The sequence below is a fragment of the Anolis carolinensis genome, chromosome 2, assembly GCF_035594765.1.
Source record: "Anolis carolinensis isolate JA03-04 chromosome 2, rAnoCar3.1.pri, whole genome shotgun sequence".
Classification (NCBI taxonomy): domain Eukaryota; kingdom Metazoa; phylum Chordata; class Lepidosauria; order Squamata; family Dactyloidae; genus Anolis; species Anolis carolinensis.
Window position 1 is genome coordinate 183,527,099 of NC_085842.1, and position 22,420 is coordinate 183,549,518.

The 22,420-nt window shown below is 44.9% G+C and overlaps 1 protein-coding gene across 2 annotated transcripts in view; it reads right to left on the minus strand.

Annotated features, from left to right (window-relative positions):
* LOC103277753 (deoxyribonuclease-1-like 1) overlaps positions 1–22,420 on the minus strand; it is a 35,478-nt gene that overhangs the window by 10,354 nt on the left and 2,704 nt on the right. The window contains exons 1-6 of one of the 2 annotated variants that reach the window (XM_062971266.1): positions 17,301–18,403; positions 15,583–15,671; positions 15,146–15,235; positions 14,875–14,987; positions 8,287–8,399; positions 212–369 (exon numbers count right to left, since the gene is read on the minus strand). In XM_062971266.1, coding sequence (XP_062827336.1) covers positions 212–369; positions 8,287–8,399; positions 14,875–14,987; positions 15,146–15,235; positions 15,583–15,671; positions 17,301–17,444 — 707 coding nt within the window. In that variant the 5' untranslated portion in view covers positions 17,445–18,403. Of the gene's footprint in view, positions 1–211; positions 370–8,286; positions 8,400–14,874; positions 14,988–15,145; positions 15,236–15,582; positions 15,672–17,300; positions 18,404–22,420 lie in introns of those variants that run through there. The other variant, XM_062971265.1, reaches the window with a different exon arrangement.

Genomic DNA, 22,420 nt, shown 5'->3' on the forward strand with positions numbered 1-22,420 from the left:
ATGCTTGACACATGGTCATGTCCCTCCAATTCCACATCATCGCTTGCTTAACCCTTTCAGTGGATATGTGCCACATGTCTATTAGAACTGTATTTTTCCAAACAGTAGTGCACAATGGAGTTACAGACAGTGCATTTCTATCTAACAGTGCATTATGTACCTACCATGTACCTGCCCCAAAGTCCTACATTGATGGCACCAACAATCCTACCTGTCATAGGCACAACGAGTGTTCTCTCGAACAGTAGTGTCAGCTTTGTCACCAATGAGCCAGTGAAACTCAGGCTTTTGACGTAAGCGGATATTCCCCCAACGTTTCTTTGCCACGTAGCCACAGTCTGCATTGAAATCACCCAAGAAAATCATGTCCTATGATGGGAACAAAAGAGAGTCTATTAGGTCTCCAAAAGTCTTAAAGTGAACAACAAGGACAATGGATAACTACAGCACAAAATATACAGACATTGTACAGTAAGACCTCTGAATCCACCAGGGATAGCTTGCAAGTTAGGCTGTGGTTAAATGAAACTGCATATGCGACTGAATACCATTAAATTACCTGACTTCCAGTCCCAGCATACCATAGAGTCACTCTGAAGATCATAGAAGAAACTTCACAAAGAATTTGCTAGGTCTTCCAGGGCAACTTTATGGTAACTTCCAGGGGAAGAATATGATAGAATTGCCTGCAGGACCTAGAAATATCCTAGATACAATTTTTCCACAGGTGTGGGTAAGCAAAACAGAGGCTATTGTTCCGCAGTTATATCAACTGCATGGGAGTTTTTTGGTTAGATGGCAAAAGAATAGTTCTTTGAGCCGTATCCAAAAAGGGACCTATACACAAAAATGTCACTAAAAGGATACCAAGGCAGATCTACCACTTTTGGCAGCCATGCCTAACACTAGGACTGACCCTAAAACTGGGTTCTCACCCAGTCTGGTATTAAAAAATAGCAACCAATATTTATAAACTGTTTGTTGAATGCCAATAGCATATCACGAAGATTGTCTTATAATCTTTACAAAGGCCAAAATTATTACCCCCTCCCCTCAATTGGCTTTGCAAAATGATGGCCTACCTAACAGCCTTGTTGTGGGATTAACAGTGGAAAAGTAATACAGTAGAATCTCACTTATCCAAACCTCGCTTATCCAAGCCTCTGGATAATCCAAGCCATTTTTGTAGTCAACGTTTTCAATATATCATGATATTTTGGTGCTACATTCGTAATTGCAACATAACATTACTGCGTATTGAATAATAAAATAATAATAAAACTTTATTTATAGCCCGCCACCATCTCCCCAACGGGGACTCGGGGCGGCTCACATGGGGCCATGCCCAAGACAATACAATAGACAAAATATAAAAACAACATATCAGAATGCAATTAAACAATGCAACAATAACACTACACAATACAGAACAAAAAAGCAGAACGTAGCATAACATAACAAGGGCGGGCCGCATGGACACAAGGTTAAAAACTCGGGGTAAGAAGAGATAAGAATAAAACCATGGGAACAGGGTCTACAGAATACATGTTGGGGAGAGAAACACAGGAGGTATATACAATTACTCTCCGAAAGCACACCGGAAGAGCCATGTTTTTAAAACTTTCCTAAAGGCTAAAAGAGTGGGGGCTAGCCTGATCTCAATGGGCAGTGAGTTCCACAAACGGGGGGCCACAGCAGAAAAGGCCCTCTCCCTTGTTCCCACAAGGCGGGCCTGTGATAAAGGCAGTGGAGACAGGAGGGCCTCCCCAGATGAACGAAGGGCTCGGGCAGGTTTATAGTAGGAGATGCGGTCACGAAGGTAGGCGGGTCCCAAACCGTTTAGGGCTTTATAAATGATGGTCTGCACCTTGAATTGGGACCGGAAAATGAACGGCAGCCAGTGGAGCTCCTTAAACAAGGGAGTAGATCTCTCCCTGAAACTCGCTCCCGTTATTAATCTGGCCGCCGAGCGTTGGACTAGTTGTAATTTCCGGGCCGTCTTCAAGGGAAGCCCCACGTAGAGTGCATTACAGTAGTCCAGTCTAGAGGTAACTAAGGCGTGCACCACCGTGGTCAAGTCAGACTTCACGAGGTATGGTCGCAGTTGGCGCACAAGTTTGAGTTGTGCAAAAGCCCTCCCGGCCACCGCCGACACCTGAGCCTCAAGCGTCAACGCTGAATCCAGGAGGACCCCCAAACTGCGGACCTGTGATTTCAGGGGGAGTGCAACCCCGTCCAGCACAGGTTGCCACCCAATACCCCGATCCGACGAGCGACTGACCAGGAGGGCCTCTGTCTTGTCGGGATTGATCCTCAGCTTGTTCCTCCTCATCCAGTCCGCCACAGCGGCCAGGCACTGGTTCAGCATCCGAGGGGCTTCCTTGGAGTCAGATGGGAACGAGTAGTGGATTTGCGTGTCATCTGCGTAGAGATGGCAACGCCCTCCAAAACTCCGGATGACCTCTCCCAGCGGTTTCATGTAGATGTTGAAAAGCATGGGGGAAAGAATAGACCCTTGCGGGACCCCACAGGTCAAAGGCCAGGGGTCCGAGCAGGTGTCCCCCAGCTTCACCATCTGGGAACGGCCCTCCAAGAAGGACCGGAGCCACTGCAAAACAGTGCCACCAAGCCCCATCCCAGACAGCCGTCCCAGAAGGATACCATCGTCGATGGTATCGAAAGCCGCTGAGATGTCCAGGAGAACCAGCAGGGTCACACTCCCCCTGTCCAGTTCCCTGCGGAGGTCATCCACCAAGGCGACCAAAGCCGTCTCGGTACTGTGCCCAGGCCTGAAGCCAGACTGCGAGCGGTCCAGAAAATCAGTGTCATCGAGGAACCCCTGGAGCTGCGTGGCAACCACCCGCTCCAGAACCTTGCCCAAAAATGGGAGGTTGGAAATTGGTTTGTAGTTGTTACATACGGATGGGTCTAATGAGGACTTTTTAAGTAGCGGTTTTACTACCGCCTGCTTAAAGCAGGATGGAACTGACCCCTGGCACAAAGAGGCATTAATTATAGTCACAAACCAATCCAACAGCCCCTCTTTGGCCAGCTTAACCAGCCAAGAGGGACAAGGATCCAGAGCGCAAGTGGTCGCCCTCACAGACCCAAGAATCCCCTCCACGTCATCAGGAAGAACAAGCCGGAAAGAATCCCACAAGATCGAACAGACAGGTACCTCGGTTACCTCCGCTGGAACTACAATTAAACTGGAGTCCAAGTCACGGCGTATCTGAGCAACTTTGCCTGCAAAATGGTGCGCGAAATCGCTGCACCTGGCTGCCAAGTCATCGGGGAGCCCCTGGGCCTCAGGAGGCCGCAGAAACTCTCCCACAACTCGGAACAGCTCAGTTGGCCTATTGGCCGCAGACGCTATGCGAGCAGTCGTGAAAGCTTTCCTGGCTGCTCGCAGAGCCACGGAGTAAGCCTTAATAGCGGCTTTAGCCCGTGCTTGGTCTGACACGTCCTGAGATTTCCTCCAGATGCACTCTAGTCCCCTCCTCGTACGCTTCATCACAGCCAGCTCCTCAGTGAACCAAGGGGTCGACGTGGCTCTGCGCAACGAGAGGGGACGTTCGGGAGCGATCATGTCCAATGCCCTTGCCAGCTCACTATTATAGCGATCAGCCAGGACATCGACAGGATCGCCAGTCTCCAGAACAGGAAGATCCCCAAGAGACCTCAGGAGTCCATCCGGATCCATCAGCCTCCTGGGTCGGACCATCTTAGTGGGTCCACCACCCCTGCGGAGGTTAGAAGACACGGCGAAACTTACACAGATCAGATGATGGTCAGACCATGACAATGGAAGAATATTTTGCTCTTCCACTCTGACTGTTCCACCGTCCACAATAAAAACAAGGTCCAACATGTGTCCCGCCTGATGTGTGGGCCCAGATATAACTTGAGACAGCCCCATGGTCGTCATGGCAACCATGAAATCCTGAGCTGCACCTGTCAATGTGGTCTCGGCATGAATGTTAAAGTCTCCCAAAACTATAAGTTGTTGGGAGGCCAGGGCCACATTAGAGACCACATCTGCTAGCTCGGACAGGGAGACTGCTGGGTCGCGGGGTGGACGGTACACCAGCAAAATCCCCACACTGTCTCGGGCTCCCACCCTCAGGAAGACACACTCGAACCTCGAAGTTTGCGGAACGGCACATCTGATCAGGGCGATGGACTGCCGAAAGATCACCGCGACTCCTCCTCCCCGCCCCCCAGCCCTGGCCTGCTGATGCACCCCAAAACCCGGTGGACACAACTGAGTGAGGTTCACCCCACCCAGCTCGTCCAACCACGTCTCGGTGATGCATGCCAGATCCGCCCCCTCATCCAGGATTAAATCCTGAATAACAGCTGTCTTACCATTGACAGATCTGGCATTCAGAAGCAAAACCTTAAGGCCGGGGGGTCTGTCCTGAAGACTACCACACCTATTCCTCTCCAGGGTCGCAAAAACTCTGTTGCGCTTCTCCCTGGGTCGCAAGTGACCGCTCTTCCTCCTCCTCCTCCCCCACACTACCTCAATGGTGCCCCACCCGTGGGAACCCTCTACCTCCTGGGGGGTTAATTGATTAGGGTTGCCTTTTAAGGGGGTTAGTCAGCTGTTCTGAAATGTGGGGCCCACAGAGGTATTTGTTTGATTAAGGAAGGGACCCATCTCCATTAGAGGTAAAGAGAAGGAGTCATCTGACTTAACGTCATCTGACATTGACAGGGGGCTGAACAAGGGTAATGTCTGTGGGCAGGGTTGAGAGGTGGGACCGGCATAGTTTAAAATTGGGGAGGGAGTCTCAAAGTGGAACTCTGAAAAGGGGGCCAACACCGGCGAGCGTTCGACCCAGTTGTTAGAGGTTACTAAATCTTGTGTGTCGGAGGTCAGCCCGCTGACCAAGGGGCGAATCACTGGATCTACTAATACTCTTCTAAGAGTGATGCCCAGCAGTTGTAATTTAGGCCCAAGCGAGAGCAGTTCCTCCAATAACAATTTGTCTTCCAGTCCAATGAGGAGGCGTATGGAGCGGTTCCAAGAATGGTGATCTCTACGAAGCCAGTCAATAGTCTCAATCTTCACTTCCGGCCGGCTTACAGATAGTATTTGTGATAGAGATGTCTGTACCGCTCGCTTAGATGACCATCTGCCTCTGTTCAGTATTGAATCTGAAACTTCCACTGCCACCCTATTAGTTCGTAACAGAAGCTGGGGATTGCAGGGAATGTCCAGTGATTGTCCAATCAATTCAGAGGATGACGCCTTGTTAGTCCTCCAAGAGGCTCTGTTGATCTCCTTCCACCCATCCCTCCCCTGTCCCTCTCCCCCAGATAGCAGCCCCCTTCCCTCACTAGTCACTTCAGCATCTAACCCATTAGCTACCTTCTGCTCCTCCAGCCTCTTCCTCCTTTGGCCTTCCAGAGCACTAAATTCCTCTTCCAGGTTAGCGAGATTGACTGGTATAGTTGCTGTACTGTCTATAGGGGATGGATTTTCCACAATCAGGGAAATTCCTTTAAAAAGAAGATCAATTTTCTTGTTCAGTGTCTCAATCTGAAGTAAGACAGCACTGAACGATTTCCCCAAAAGGTCACATAGGTAGGAGAGATCGTTCTTCCGCCGAGTTTCCTGCATACTCAATGTCTATTACCTTCTCAGTGACCTTCTTATAGTAAACCACTCAGATCTTTCTTTCCTATAGTAAACCACTCAGATCTTTCAACAAATTCAGAGCTGACATCCCATTCCTGATATCTAATTCTGTCAGCCTCTTGCACATTAATATATCAACCTACATACACGAACCATCTAACACATTCCAAAAACCATCAGATTCAACCATCAATTGAACTCGAAGTACTCTCTAATCCTATGTGATTACTTCCTATGATCTTTGATACCAGACTCTCACATCCACTTCCTATCACAATCGGATCTGTATCCCCTATTAGATTAAATTAAATTAAAATAAGTCTTTCTTACTCCCATCCTTAATACACAACTATATACACACACACATACACTCAAAAAAAAAAAAAAAAAAAAAGGCAAAGTGGCAAGCTGTAGCACTGATGAATTCTAGGAGGTGCTGCTCCACACAGGACCACCCGGTCCACACGTAGCCTCTGGTGATCGAACGGAGAAAGGCTGGCCGCGAGGAGAGCTGGTGGGTTCACCCGGTACAGCACAGTCTCCAATGCCTAAGGGAGGCTAGAGGAGGCCGCCCGGTACGGCGCGACCTCCGATGGCCTGGCTCGCTTCTGGGTGACCAAGGAGTAGGTTAGAGGTAAAGGAGGCCACCCGGTTCGGCGCGGCCTCCACAGGCCTGGTCTTTGCAAAGATCGAAAAGCAGGATGAAAGATGAAAGAAGCCACCCGGTCCGGCGTGGCCTCCAAGGCTGAGGAAGGCCGATGAAGAAGCCAAGAGAGGGCTGTAGGAGGCCGCCCGGTTCGGCACGACCTCCGAAGGCCTCGATCTCTTGGAAGGCCGAGAAGGGGGCTGGCGGTAGGTCGCCCGGTCCGGCGCGGCCTCTACGACCCTGGATATCCCCGTGAGAACCCGCTGGAAGCTATAGCCGAATGCACACGCGCGGCGGCCGAAGGAGTTAATGGAGGCCGCCTAGTTCGGCGCGGCCTCCACAGGCCTAGCCTCTCCTGGAGCAGATGTAAAGGCTACAGGGAGCCGCCCGGTTCGGCGCGGCCTCCAAGGGCCTTGTTGTCCCCTAAGGGTTGGAGGAGGCCGCCCGGCACGGCGCGACCTCCAAGCCGGAAAGGAAGCCGACGGGGAAAAAGAAGATGGTCGCCCCGGAGGCCGAGGTGGGAGCAGAAGAAAGCCTCACAAGCTAGTAAGGCGCCCAAGGAGGCAGATGGAAAGGGCCTGGGGCTGCAGTCTACTCACAAGGAGTCCCAGAGGCAGCAACAGGCAGGCTGGCTGGGGATGTTTCTGGCCTCTTCTGCAGCACAACAGCAGGCTTCTCAGCCCTGCCAGGGCCTTGTGGACTCAGGCTTTATAGATGGTCCTTCTTAGGAAGTGCTGAGTCACACCCAGATGGAAAGGGCCTGGGGCTGTAGTCTACTCACAAGGAGTCCCAGAGGCAGCAACAGGCAGGCAGGCAGGCTGGCTGGGGATGTTTCTGGCCTCTTCTGCAGCACAACAGCAGGCTTCTCAGCCCTGCCAGGGCCTTGTGGACTCAGGCTTTATAGATGGTCCTTCTTAGGAAGTGCTGAGTCACACCCAGATGGAAAGGGCCTGGGGCTGTAGTCTACTCACAAGGAGTCCCAGAGGCAGCAACAGGCAGGCAGGCTGGCTGGGGATGTTTCTGGCCTCTTCTGCAGCACAACAGCAGGCTTCTCAGCCCTGCCAGGGCCTTGTGGACTCAGGCTTTATAGATGGTCCTTCTTAGGAAGTGCTGAGTCACACCCAGATGGAAAGGGCCTGGGGCTGTAGTCTACTCACAAGGAGTCCCAGAGGCAGCAACAGGCAGGCAGGCAGGCTGGCTGGGGATGTTTCTGGCCTCTTCTGCAGCACAACAGCAGGCTTCTCAGCCCTGCCAGGGCCTTGTGGACTCAGGCTTTATAGATGGTCCTTCTTAGGAAGTGCTGAGTCACACCCAGATGGAAAGGGCCTGGGGCTGTAGTCTACTCACAAGGAGTCCCAGAGGCAGCAACAGGCAGGCTGGCTGGGGATGTTTCTGGCCTCTTCTGCAGCACAACAGCAGGCTTCTCAGCCCTGCTACTTTTGAACTACTTTTTCTGTCAAATTTGTTGTATAACATGAAGTTTTGGTGCTTAATTTGTAAAATCATAACCCAATTTGATGTTTAATAGGCTTTTCCTTAATCCTTCCTTATTATCCAATATATTTGCTTATCCAAGCTTCTGCCGGCCCGTTTAGCTTGGATAAGTGAGACTCTACTGTACGTAATTGCAACCAGTTACTATTGTTGAAGCCAAGAATAATTTCCAAAGTAGGGCATTGTGATCTGTTTTATGTTGTTCTGTTATTCTGAAATACTTAACAACATAAAGAGCCCTAGAAGAACTCTAACTAGTCTATCTTTATTGGTCATTTGTTAGTCTTAATTTATAACCCTCACTTCTAAGCTTTATCACACTTAATAGTATAAAACATGAATCAATATTAGAGACCTTCTTTTCTATCTGATGCTTTTCCCCACCGGTTGTGGATGAGTTGAATTAGATGACCTTTATGGTCTCTTCCAACTCTATGATTCTATGAAAAAACAGGAGAGATCTTTTTTTTTTTACAATACATCCTTGCTCACATCCTACCTTGGTATTCCAGCGTTCTTTCACATTCAGGAAAACATCATAGAGTGCATCAATTTCAGCTTCAGCCTTGGAGGGCATTGTATGTTGTGGGATCAGCACCAGCTCAGGAAGTGCTTGAAGGTGTGGAAATGGAGAATATCACCACAAGGGAGAGAAGAGGCATGCCAGCTTGGACTTCATTTCTCAGATATTAAGACTATCTCATTTTACATTTCTCCCTCTCCCTCTCCCTCCCTCCCTCCCTCCCCCCCCTCTCTCTCTTTCTCCCTCCCTCTCTCCCTCCCTCACTCACTCAATGTAAAACAGGATACAGGATGATGAAGAATATAAAATGAGTACTTTTAAGAACCTCAGACTATGTATAAGATTAATAGGATTCTGAGTGATAATAGAATAGCTGGTAAAATCAAGGGAAATGATTACATGCTTGATCATACTGAGGTATAAATATTCAATAGCATTTCTGTACCATATTATGTAAGGAGAAGTCAAGAGTGGGGATTTATGGGTGGGAATGGGGAGGAAAAATACTTGTATTTTGATTGTGGAATATCAAGATTATATGTTTCTATGTGTGTGTGTGTGTGTGTGTGTGTGTGTGTGTATCTATATATATAAAAGAGTGATGGCATCAGGGCAGCGGACAAAACAACAAAACTACAGGCCCCCCAACCTCGAAATTTGACAACACAACCCATCATTCACGGTGTGAATGATACAGTAAAAAGAAAAGAAAAATAAAGTCCTAATTACAGGGAGAGGAATAATAGTTTTTATCCAATTGCTGCCAGTTAGAAGGCTAAGCTCCGCCCACTTGGTCTCCTAGCAACCTAGGGGGACAGGCACCATTAGGCCTCACTTAGGCCTCTTCCACAGATTATCAGATTTTAACTGGATTATATGGCAGTGTAGACTCAAGGCCCTTCCACACAGCTATATAACCCATTTAGAATCTTATATTATCTGCTTTGCACTGGATTATCTTGACTCCACACTGCCATATAATCCACTTCTGTGTGCATACTAAACATAAAGACTACCATACAACAGACATTCAATACCACCACTACCTCAACAATTTCTCACCAACACCACCAGAAAATGCCACAGCAACGCGTGGCTGGGCACAGCTAGTATATATAAGTGTGTGTGTGTGTGTGTGTGTGTGTGTATATATATATATATATATATATATATATATATATATATATATAAGCTGTGCCCGGCCACGCGTTGCTGTGGTGAAGTCTGGTGGTATGGGAAATAAAGTATTGAGGAATTGGTGGTAGTTAAGGTCAAGGGTAAAGGTTTTCCCCAGAGATTAAGTCCAGTCGTGTCTTACTCCGGAGGTTGGTGCTCATCTCCATTTCTAAGCCGAAGAGCCGGCGTTGTCCGTAGACTCCTCCAAGGTCATGTGGGATGACTACATGGAGCGGCGTTACCTTCCCGCCGGAGCAGTACCTATTGATGCACTCACATTTGCATGTTTTCGAACTTCTGGGTTGGCATAAGCTGGGGCTAACAGTGGGGGCTCTCTCCGCTCCCCCAATTCAAACCTGTGGCCTTTCGGTCCAGAAGTTCAGCAGCTCAGCGCTTTAACACGCTGCGCCATCAGGGGATATTATTTCCTAAAGGTTGTGAATATACAATATTTCTGATTGGTTTTTTTTGTTTGTTGGAGGCAAGTATGAATGCTGCAATTAGGAAAAATGATTAGGATGTAATGGCCTTGCAGCTTTAAAGCCTGGCTGTTTCCTCCCTGAGTGAATTTTTTGTTGGGAGGTGTTAGCTGACCCTGATTGTTTCCTGTCTGGAATTCCCTTGTTTTCAGAGTGGTGTTGTTTGCGATATTTTATGTGCTTCTACTGTCTGTGGCCCTGAGAAAACAGAGGATTTTCCAGACTTTGATGATGGGAATACTTTGTTGGGAGGTGTTAGCTGGCCCTGATTCTTTCCTGTTTGGAATTCCCTTGTTTTCAGAGTGGTGTTGTTTGCGATATTTTATGTGCTTCTACTGTCTGTGGCCCTGAGAAAACAGGATTTGCCAGACTTTGATGATGGGAATACTTTGTTGGGAGGTGTTAGCTGGCCCTGATTGTTTCCTGTGTGGAATTCCCCTGTTTATTTACTGTCCTGGTTTTAGAGATTATATTGTTCTGCATTATTCTATCCCAGTAATTATTTCATATTAAAGAAGAATCTCACTTATCCAACATTCGCTTATACAATGTTCTGGATTATCCAACGCAGTCTGCCTTTTCATAATCAATGTTTTTGTAGTCAGTGTTTTAAATTCATTGTGATATTTTAGTGGTAAATTTGTAAATACAGTACAGTAGAGTCTCACTTATCCAACATAAACGGGCCGGCAGAACGTTGGATAAGCGAATATGTTGGATAATGAGGAATTAAGGATAACCCTATTAAACATCAAATTAAGTTATGATTTTACAAATTAAGCACCAAAACATCATGTTAGACAACAAATTTGTCAGAAAAAGTAGTTCAGTACACAGTAATGCTGTATAGTAATTACTGTATTTATGAATTTATCACCAAAATATCACGATATATTGAAAGCATTGACTACAAAAATGCGTTGGATAATCCAGAACGTTGGATAAGCGAGTGTTGGATAAGTGAGACTCTACTGTAAATACTACATAGCATTACTGCGCATGGAACTACTTTTTCTGTCAAATTTGTTGTATAATATGATGTTTTGGTGCTTAATTTGTATAACGATTACCTAATTTGATGTTTAATTGGCTTTTCCTGAATCCCTTCTTATTATCCAACATATTCACTTATCCTGCCAGCCTGTTTACGTTGGATAAGTGAGACTCTACTGTATATTTCTAATCTTATATTATCTGCTCAGAACTGGATTATATGAGGCTCCTTCTTCACAGCTGTATAAAATGCACACTGAAGTGGATTATATGGTAGTGTGGAGTCAAGATAATCCAGTGCAAAGCAGATAATATAAGATTATAAATGGGTTATATAGCTGTGTGGAAGGACCTTGAGTCTACACTGCCATATAATCCAGTGCAAATTAGATAATCTGTGGAAGACGTCTAAGTGAGGCCTAAATTTGCCTGTCCCCTAACTGAAACCTGGCTGTCTCTTGGTTGCTAGGCAACGAAGTGGGCAGAGATTAGCCCTCTAAACTGGCAGCAATTGGATAAAAACAATTATTGCTCTCCCTCTAATTAGGACTTTATTTTTCTTTTCTTTTTGTTGTATCAACCTAGAGGCGTGGATGATGGGTTGTGTTGTCAAATTTTGAGGTTGGGGGGCCTGTAGTTTTGTTGTTTTGTCCACTGCCCTGATGCCATCACTCTTTTATATATATGGATTAATAATTAATAATTAAAGATATGGACACTCATTAACTACAGTTTAAACAAATCACAGTTCCTTGGAACCAGACATCCAAAGGAAGGATTTAAAAATAAATACTTCCCGTTACCTCCTCCAGCATGCAAAAGTGGAGGAGAGTGGAGATTCGTGACAGGTTCATCTTAGGATTGACCTAAGTTATTTCTAAAAGCACACAACAACAAAGGATGACATTGGGAAGCTAATGAAATCTTCCTTTCCCAATATAAAAGGTAAAGGTAAAGGTTTCCCCTGACATTAAGTCCAGTCATATCTGACTCTGGGGGTTGGTGCTCATCTCCATTTCTAAGCCGAAGAGCCGGCATTGTCCGTAGACACCTCCAAGGTCATGTGGCCGGCATGACTGCATGGAGTGCCGTTACCTTCCCGTCAAAGCGGTACCTATTGATCTATTCACATTGGCATGTTTTCAAACTGCTAGGTTGGCAGGAGCTGGAGCTAACAGTGGCCGCTCACGTACCAAAGAAGTACTATTAAGAACAGAAAGAAATGGATTGTGTGGATCAACCATAGCCCACTGGTATAATTTCCAGTATTCCTAGTTACCTTCACAAATATATAAAGTGAAAGGAAGGTTTACTTTATTATTATCCAAGAGAACTTGGGCCCCATCTACATAGCCATAAAGGCAGTTTGAAAATTTAAATCCTGTGTTTTAAGTCCTGTGAATTGTTTTGCCTATTTTTGTTCAGGTGAGCATTTTTAGAAAAATTAACACAATCTTTTTTTGAGCATCACCCATCTTTCTTCTGTGCAATTTCATGTTTCATCTTGTATTTTTTGAAATTGTGGTTTAGTATTTGATACTCAGGCACAACCTGTGAATTATAATCACTCTCTTGAGAAAATTGCCTAGCACCATCATTTAGTGCATGGGGTGTAGACCCAAAATTAAGAAGAAAGTCAGTCCTGGCCTTGTCTTACTCAACTGCTGAGTATGTCTGCCCTGTCTGGCATAAATCTGCCCATGCGAAGCCAGTGAATATAGCACAGAATGAGACATGTAGAATAATCACAGGATGCCTTAAACCTACACCTGTTGATAAACTCTACAAGCTATCTGGCATTGCTCCCCACCCCCCATGTGCGATGGGAAGTTGCTGCCATTTGGTAGAGAAATAAAGTTGAACACTGTGAAAGCCACCCACTGTATGGTTATCAGCCTCCTCCCAGTAGACTGAAATCAAGGAAAAGTATCATGAGAACCACCACTCCTCTAAATGTTCTTCCAGCAACACCACGAATATCCCTGTGGGCAGCAAAATCAGGCAACCCTAATTGAAGGCCCCTCACAAGGGTTTTCCTCCAGGGGCAAACCAAGAATGGGCAACTGGGAAGTTCCTGAACAGACTCAGAACTGGAGTGGACAGGTCAAAAGACAACCTGGCTGTAACAAAGTGTGAATTTTTTAGTTTACAGATGTCATGTTTAATTGTGTTTTAAAAGGGTCAATATTTCAGTTACTCTGCACTCATGAGTTGGTTGCCATGGAGAGGTGGGCGGAGCCAACTGCCGTTTTGGTGGAGAAGTGCAGGTTTGAAAAAGAAGCAGTCTGTGCCCTGATGAGGTACAGGGAAGACTGATCCTCAGTTGAAGGGATCAGGGAGACTCAAGTGCTTATTTTTGAGTCATTTTAAAATAAGTTTGGTGATTTATTTTAAGGTAGTCTGTCTCCTGATGAGGAACAGATAATCTGTGATTGTAATTCACAGGGTGACTGCAGGTTAAAGCAGTAAAGAAAGAAGTGACATTTTAAGAAGTTTGAAACACCTCATTCTAGCTTTGCAACTGTTAACTAAAGTGCCTCTAAGGAGAAAGCTACTGTAACCATTAGGCTTTGTGCCGGAATAAACGTGTTATTATTCTTTCAAACATCTCAGCTTCTGTCATATATATTACCATCAAAAGCAAACAAGAAGAAAGAAGAAAAACAAAATTTAAAAAGTCTCCTCTCTGAATAGCTAGTGTCTACATCTTCCCATATTGGTGGCAGCGTTTAAATAAAAACATCTTCACACTGGTGGCAGTGGTTATAATATAATATTATATATATATATATATATATATATATATATATATATATATATATATAAAATTAAATAAAAACAACATCTCTTCTCTGCACTGGCAAAATAACCCTACCGAGAATAATCTTCCACCTTGTGCGACTGTGGAGCAGAACAAACAACTCTGCATCTATATGCTTGCCCAGAATGCCCTGCCTCATGCATGGAGGAAGGACTGTTTAAAGCTAAGGCAATGCAATCACTGTTGCCCGTTTTTAGTCAAAAACTATCTAGCAGCTTGTGATCCCTTTTTATCAGTTTTAACTTATTTATTTATGCAATGCTTTTGACACGAAATAAATTTATAAAATCCGGTTTCTAGATCATTTTCCTTGTGAAATTGGTATTTTGTGCTGCTGTATGAAGTCAAATATTGAGCTGGTTGTTTGGGGATGAGATACAACTTCTACTTTGTATTCATTTTCTTAGGCACCTTGCTTATATTTGATGTGGACTTCAGCAGGAGCCATGCCATGACCCTTTATGCCAGTAGGGCAGATATTTTGGGGCATTTTCTTGTGATCATTATATGACCCCCAATCTTCCCACCCATTCAGAACAGCTGGGCAATGGAGCACGGTCATTTAATGAGTTTGGAAGAAATATGAAGAGGACTTAATAATAATTAATAAATAATTTATTATTATTATTATTAATTATTAATTAATAATTAATAATTAATAAATAATAAACTGGGCCCCTGGTGGTGGCGCAGTGTGTTAAAGCGCTGAGCTGCTGAACTTGCAGACCGAAAGGTCCCAGGTTCAAATCCCAGGAGCGGAATGAGCGCCCACTGTTAGCCTCAGCTCCTGCCAACCTAGCAGTTCGAAAACATGCCAATGTGAGTAGATCAATAGGTACTGCTCCGGCGGGAAGGTAACAGCGCTCCATGCAGTCATGCTAGCCACATGACCTTGGAGGTGTCTACGGACAACGCCGGTTCTTCGGATTAGAAATGGAGATGAGCACCAACCCCCAGAGTCAGACATGACTGGACTTAACGTCAGGGAAAAACCTTTACCTTAACCTAGGAAATTATTGTCTCCCTTCATCATAACATCACAATTTCCAAACCCTGAGATAGAAAAATAACTTCTGATATTTTCTGAGCCTTTACCTTTGTTTGGCAAGCTGAAGCGCACAATGAAGGGCTCACGCGCAAAGACATCAGGCCGCTCTGGATGTTCATCTTCATATTTATAAGAGTCCAACACCCGTGTTCTCTTATTCCTACAGGGATTGAGAGGCAGAGATAAACAATGGGAGATCTGGCTTCAGGGGGGAAAAGAAAAGGTGTGACACTAAAAGTGTGTGGAGTGTCCCACCAAAGGAAATAAATTAGCGGGAAAAGAGGCAACCCCACGCAGGGACAAGATGGTGTCCCTCACCTGTAAAAGAATACATAGCGTTCTTGATAGTTGCTCCGACCCAGTAGAGGACTGGTGATGTAGCTGTAGATATCGGCCCCATTTTCAAACCTGATGGGAAAGGAGGCAATGAATTTGTTTGAAAAAATAACAAAACAAAGTACGTATGCAATAGCAAAGCTCTCCATCCCACCTCAACAAGATATAAATGGGCAGTCCTATTGGTTTCATGCTGGGTCTTCTTCTTTCTGCTGCTTTCAGAGATACTGGTGACAAGATGGGACCAGGTCATCAGGCTGGAACATTGCCACCAAATGTCTTTATTTTGTGTGTCAGATGATACTGGTGAATCAGCCTTCTGTACTACTAGCAATGTTTCTCACTGCCCTCTTACACCACTATCCCTTCCCCGATCAATGTCCCCTTGATAGCATTTCTCTCCCATTACTTATGCTCACTGATTCAGGGCTGCTGCCAAAGCAGGAATGGCTTTTCCCTTTGCATCCATCACTTCTTGTAAAACAGCAATATCACAACGAGCCAGGATCTGTAGGATGTGCAGGAAAGGGGTACCAGTTAGCAAATACTTTTTGAACCGATTTCTTTTTTCCTCTGTGGCACAGTGGGATAAATCACTGAGCTGCTGAACTTCCTTGCCGAAAGGTCGGTGGTTTGAATCCAGGGAGCAGGGTGAGCTCCTGCTGTTAGCCCCAGCTTCTGCCGACCTAGCAGTTCGAAAACATGCAAATGTGAGTAGATCAATAGGTACCGCTCCGGCGGGAAGGTAACTGCACTCTGGAAGGGAGTGACTTGTTGGCTCCTCTGCACTGGGAACTGTAACCTGTTTGTGGAGGCTGGAGTCTGTCTGTGTGAGCGGACACCCGTGCCACATACACACATATGGGTTTTCACTTTTATTATGGATATAGATATAGATATAGATATAAATAGATATAGATATAGATGTCTATGCTGTTAGTTCCTTATGCAGTACGTGTGAAAAAGACCTTGGAGTCCTTATGGACAACAAGTTAAACATGAGCCTACAATGTGATGCGGCTGCTAAAAAAGCCAACGGGATTCTGGCCTGCATCAATAGGGGTATAGCGTCTAGATCCAGGGAAGTCCTGCTCCCCCTCTATTCTGCCTTGGTCAGACCACACCTGGAATACTGCGTCCAATTCTGGGCACCACAGTTGAAGGGAGATGTTGACAAGCTGGAAAGCGTCCAGAGGAGGGCAACTAAAACGATCAAGGGTCTGGAGAACAAGCCCTATGAGGAGCGGCTTAAAGAACTGGGCATGTTTAGCCTGCAGAAGAGAAGGCTGAGAGGAGACATGATAGCCATGTATACGTGTGTGAGGGGAAGTCATAGGGAGGAGGGAGCAAGCTTTTTTTTCTGCTGCCCTGGAGACTAGGACACAATGGAACAACAGCTTCAAAGTACAGGAAAGGAGCCTCCACTTGGACATTAGGAAGAACTTCCTCACTGTGAGAGCTGTTCGACAGTGGAACTCTCTCCCCTGGGTTGTGGTGGAGGCTCATTCTTTGGAGGCTTTTAAGCAGAGGCTGGATGGCCATCTGTCGGGGGTGCTTTGAACGCGATTTCCTGCTACTTGGCAGGTGGTTGGACTGGATGGCCCATGAGGTCTCTTCCAACTCTATTCTATGATTCTATGATTCTGCTATGGTTCAGTCACATGGGATCACTGGCCATGATTCTCCTCCCCTCCTTCATTCTCCTTGCTTTTTATGAGCAGCCTACTTTTGTTCCTACCCCCATTTCTTTTCTTTTTTCTTTTTTAATATTGCATTTCTAAATTTGCAAAATGGTGGTTCAAAAAGAGAAAAAAATTAAAAATCCCCAGAGTGATGCTGAGTAGGACATAGGGCATCAAGATGAAGTTATGAAGGCTATGAAGACAGATCCCAAAGCAGCGCCAATGTGCTAGTGCAGATAAATGTGACAATAAATGTCCTAAACATGGTATGTTTCCACTCCCTGCACTAACATGATTGCCACAAGGCAACAGACTGGCCTGATTAAGTCCAATGCCAATCTAAGATAAGGCACCCCACCCACACTAGTAGCACCACGAGAGTTCAGAAGATGCTGAAATGAGATCTCAGCTTCCTTCCACGCTCTTCCCTCCCTGGGATTGTATTGACACTCCACCTTGACAAAAATGTCCATGACGTGGGCTTTCTCCACCTTCCCTTGGGCGAAGCGCTGAGCATTGAAGGCACAGATCCGGAAGGAGGCTCCCAGGGAGCACAGCATCAAAAGGAGCAAGATGGACAGAAGGCACGGGGGAGCCATTCTTTGGGATTCTATCTGGTTCCTTTGTAGATCCTGTGGGAAATCAAACAAACAGATTGAGGAGGAGCTGGGGACTGCAGGGAGAAATGACTGTAGAGCTAATTGCGGGTGTTTAGGACCCAGCCTTTGACATCATCTAAATATAGAGGTGAGGAGCCCTACTGAATGAAGAGCAAGGACAGCTGCAACATCCACAACAGTTCATGCTTCCGGTGCTCATCACAGTACAATAAGTACAGTCAAGCAGTACGTACTGGAATGCTGGTTTTCTTTTGAAAGGAACAGCAGATACGGAAGAAGAGTGTCAGAGTGAGAGAAACAGAGACAGAGAGGGAAAGTGAGAGCGATAGTTTTTACTTGTTCCATAGTGCTAAGGAAAGCATTAAGCTTGTCAAACTCTGAACTATGCACGTTACAGTCCTGACTCTGATTGGGGGCTCATCCTGGAATTTTAGGCAACAAATCATATTAAATGCAATACAGTGTTCCCTCACTACTTCACGATTCACTTTTTGCAGATTTGCTGTTTTGTGGTTTTTCAATAAACTCTAAAACAATATTATAAATCATAAAAAAATTACAATTTATAGCCTAAGGAAGGGAGGAAGGAAAAGCTGAAGGGAGAGAAAAGGAGCCCAAGCGACAACGGGAGGAGAAGGAGGTGATTTATCAACACACAATTGGTTGATAAAGACTTAAAATAGTGCATAACTACTAAAATAATGTATAAATATATGGCGTCCCTACTTTGCGGATTTTCACTTAGTGCGGGTGGTCCTGGAACCTAACCCCCATTATAAGTGAGGGAACATTGTAATGTGATTCATTTAAATCAGGGGTCCCCAAACTAAGGCCCAGGGGCCGGATGCAGCCCATTGAAGCTATTTATCTGGCCCCCACGACACAAGGGCAGAAGCGGGTTGGGCTAAATGATCCAAGAGGTCTCTTCTTCTCTTCCAACCCCCCCCCCTCCTCCTCCTCGTCCTCCTCCTCCTCCTTCTTCTTCTTCACATTGAGGCTGGGTGGCCATCTGTCAGGGGTGCTTTTTTTGTGCTTTTGGTGCACAGAGGCAGAAGGGGGTTGGACTAAATGGCCCAAGGGGTCTCTTCCGACCTTTTTATTATTATTATTAACATTGAGGCTGGGTGGCCATCTGTCAGGGGTGCTTTGCTTGTGTTTTCGGTGCACAAAAGCAGAAAGGGATTGGACTCAATGGCCCAAAGGGTCTCTTCCAACCCTCTTTGTTATTATTATTGTTGTTGTTGTTGTTAATTATTATTATTATTATTAATTATTATTGCTTGGTGGCCAACTATAGTCCGGCCCTCCAACAGTCTGAAGGATCGTGAACTAGCCCCCAGTTTTAAAAGTTTGGGGACCCCTGATTTAAATCCTTGTTACACCTGCAACTACTGGCAACAATAGGCCTTAGACCAGGCATACGCAAACTTCGGCCCTTCAAGTGTTTTGGACTTCAACTCACAGAAACCCCAGCCAGCTTACCTGCTATTAGGAATTGTGGGAGTTGAAGTTCAAAACACCTGGAGGGCCCATGCTTGCCTTAGACTATGGGTACGTCATCTACACTGTTGAATTAATGCATTTTGACACCACATGACCTGTCATTGTTCAATGCTAGATAATCATGGGAGTCATAGTGTTATATGGTCTTTAGCCTTCTCTGTCAAAGAGTGTGGAGTCCTAACGCAACTACATCTTCCAGGATTCCATAGCATTGAGCCATGGCAATTGGGGCTGGGCTGTGGTGTAGCTGGTTAATAGCCAGCTGCAATAAATCACTACTGACCAACAGGTCATGAGATCAAAGCCTGGGTCGGATTGAGCTCCTGACCATTAATAGCCTAGCTTGCTGTTGACCTAAGCAGCTTGAAAGACAGTTGCACCTGTTGGGTAGAACATTAAGGTACCGCTTTATGCGGGGAGGTTAATTTAACTAATTTATGACACCATAAAAACTTCTAGCATCGTGCGGAAACAAATGAGGAAGTACTCCATCAAGGACTCGGTGTCACAAGTGGACGATGAAGTGGCAGCTCCCCCTGTGGCCGAAATCGAGCATACCCTCATGAAGCTGGAAGCTGGAAAATGTTAAATTGCCTCTGTGTCTGTCTATATATGTCGTATGTGTAATGGCATTGAACATTTGCCATGTATATGTGCATTGTGATCCACCCTGAGTCCCCTTTGGGATGAGAAGGGCGGAATGTAAATACTGTAAATAAATAAATAATAAATAATGGCAGTTAAAGAGAGGCAATACTGCATTATTTCTACAGTGTAGATGCTGCCTTTGTTTCTTCCATCCCTGATCATCTGACCCATGGACTGAACAGGGTATGTGGTATAGTGGTTGGAGTAAGATTCAAGAGAATCAGTTTCTAATCCACTCTGAGCCAAGGAATATACAGAGCAATTTTGAGAGGTGGGAGCTTACTCTCTCTGCCTGATCTACAGATTGTTCTAACCATAAAGTTGGGAAAATGAAAGCTAGATATGTTGGAGGAATGAGTAGCATGAGATCGTAGTAGCCACCAAATCGCAGCAGCCCAACATTCAAACCCAGTAGTGAGAAATGCTGAGAATAACATTTTAATCACATTCCACAGGCTACGTGTTTCTGGCCCCCGTTTTACTGAAACGGAAATATGTACATTCAAAATACTTCCTCTTTCACTCCCAGCAACAATACGACCAAACCCACACAAAAAGACATTTTTTTTTAGATTTTAATAATGTACCCTTCCTTATCTGAGTGCTCTCCAGAAGTTCCAGATTACAACTCTCATCACAATCTGGCAGCACATTATTTAAGGATGATGGGGAGTGTAGTACAACACATCTGAAAGGGAAACCAGCTTGGGGAAGGCTGCCATAGCATTTTACAAATGGTACAATAACTTTCTGTTCTCGTTGAGAGGGTCAATCTTGTCGCTGCAGTCTAGTACAGACAGGCCCTATATCCCTGGATCTGAGCCCATGTTTTCTGCTTTGAACTGGAGTCCGCACTGCCAGATAATCTGGGATAAACAAAACACCTGGGATGAGATCCTGTCTGGAAAGGCCCTTAGACTCACTGAGAGCTCAAAGGCACTTAATCCAGTCTGATCTTGGAAGCTAAGCTGGATCAGCCCTGATTAGTAGTTGGATGGGGGACTACTAAGGAATACCAGAGGCTGTTGTGTGGCTTCAAGTCTTTTCCTCCTTCTCCTATTTATCATGTTTATTTGTACCCCACATTTTCTCTCCACAAGGAGACTCAAACTGGCTTATAGTGATCCTATCTCTGTGTGTTTAACTTGCCCAAGGTCTCAGCGGGTTTTCTTGGTTTAGCAGGGATTCGAACTCTTGTTTCCAGAATCACAGTGCAACGCTCAAATCACAACTCAAATGTTATCCTTGGATCTATTGTTGCCAAATTTCCAGGAAAGAATAAAACATTTGCAGTATAAATATTGGGCATAAATTTAGTGCCTATCCCTGGGGAAAATATTGGCCAGTCCTCTTGATCAAATAGTTCTAGATGCATAGATACAGGTTCAATTACAGTAGAAGGGAACAGCAGGCTTCAAGGCAGATGTGTAAACACAAAGAGATAAGAGATTCATTAACCTGAGCAGACATATAAAGTGAAATTCTCCAGCAGAGCTTTTCAAACTATGCGTTGCAACATATTAGTGTGCCAGCTGTAGTATGTAGGGGTGTGATGTGAACCTGTAATGAGAAACCACTGAGTCTGTGTAAAATAAGCAATAAATCAAGACTGTCATGAAATATTTTGTGTCCCCATACATTTCGTTATTACATTTCATGTATGCATCCATATTTCTTTTAAGGGGTTGATTTATCCTCTGGTTTGCTATTGAATTACTATGTCATGAAATGATGCCTGTCTAAAAAGTGTTTCACCAGTGTGAAATGGTTGGAAAGCTCTCCCCTACAGCATACTCAAATATTGCCATCAATGTGCAAACCAACAGAAACCGTAAAATTACAGCAACAAACAGATAACATTTAGCACCAACCACAACATGCCCAAAAGCGCAGCCCCATCTCAATTCAAAGCAATGAACAGGTGTTGAAATTGCTTTAGGTAACGGTAAAGGTTTTCCCCTGACATTAAGTCTAGTCGTGTCCGACTCTGGGGGTTGGTGCTCATCTCCATTTCTAAGCCAAAGAGCCGGCGTTGTCCATAGACACCTCCAAGGTCATGTGGCCACATGACTGCATGGAGCACGGGTTCCCAAACTTTTTAAGCAGAGGGCCGGTCCACAATCCTTCAGACTGTGGAGGGGCCAAATTAGTATTTGAAAAAAAAAAAAACAAATTCCTATGCATACTGCACATGTCTTATTTGTAGTGCAACAACAACAACAACGAAAGAACAATACAATATTTAAAAATGAAAACAATTTTAACCAACATAAACCTATCAGGATTTCAATGGAAAGTGTGGGCCTGCTACTGGCCAATGAGATAGTCAAGTTAATTAGGATTGTTGTTGTTGTTGTTGTTGTGTGCCTTCAAGTCATGTCAGACTTTGGCCGAGCCTAAGTCTAAAATTAATTATTTATTTACTGCATTTATTTACTACATTTATATCCCACCCTTCTCACCCCGAAGGGGACTCAGAGCAGCTGTATGTACATACAATATATTATATTATTAGCATAGCACAATATTAGCATTATATATTACTATATTGAACTATACCACTATTCTGTAATATTATATGTAATATATAACATATAATTAATTAATATAATAACATAATATTATTATCAATATTATATGTATATACAATATATTATATTATTTAAAATGATATAAAATATTGTATTATAAAACTAAGGGCGGGGGCCAGATAAATGACCTTGGAGGGCCGCATCTGGCCCCCGGGCCTTAGTTTGGGGACCCCTGGCATGGAGCATTGTTATCTTCCAGCCAGACTTAATCTA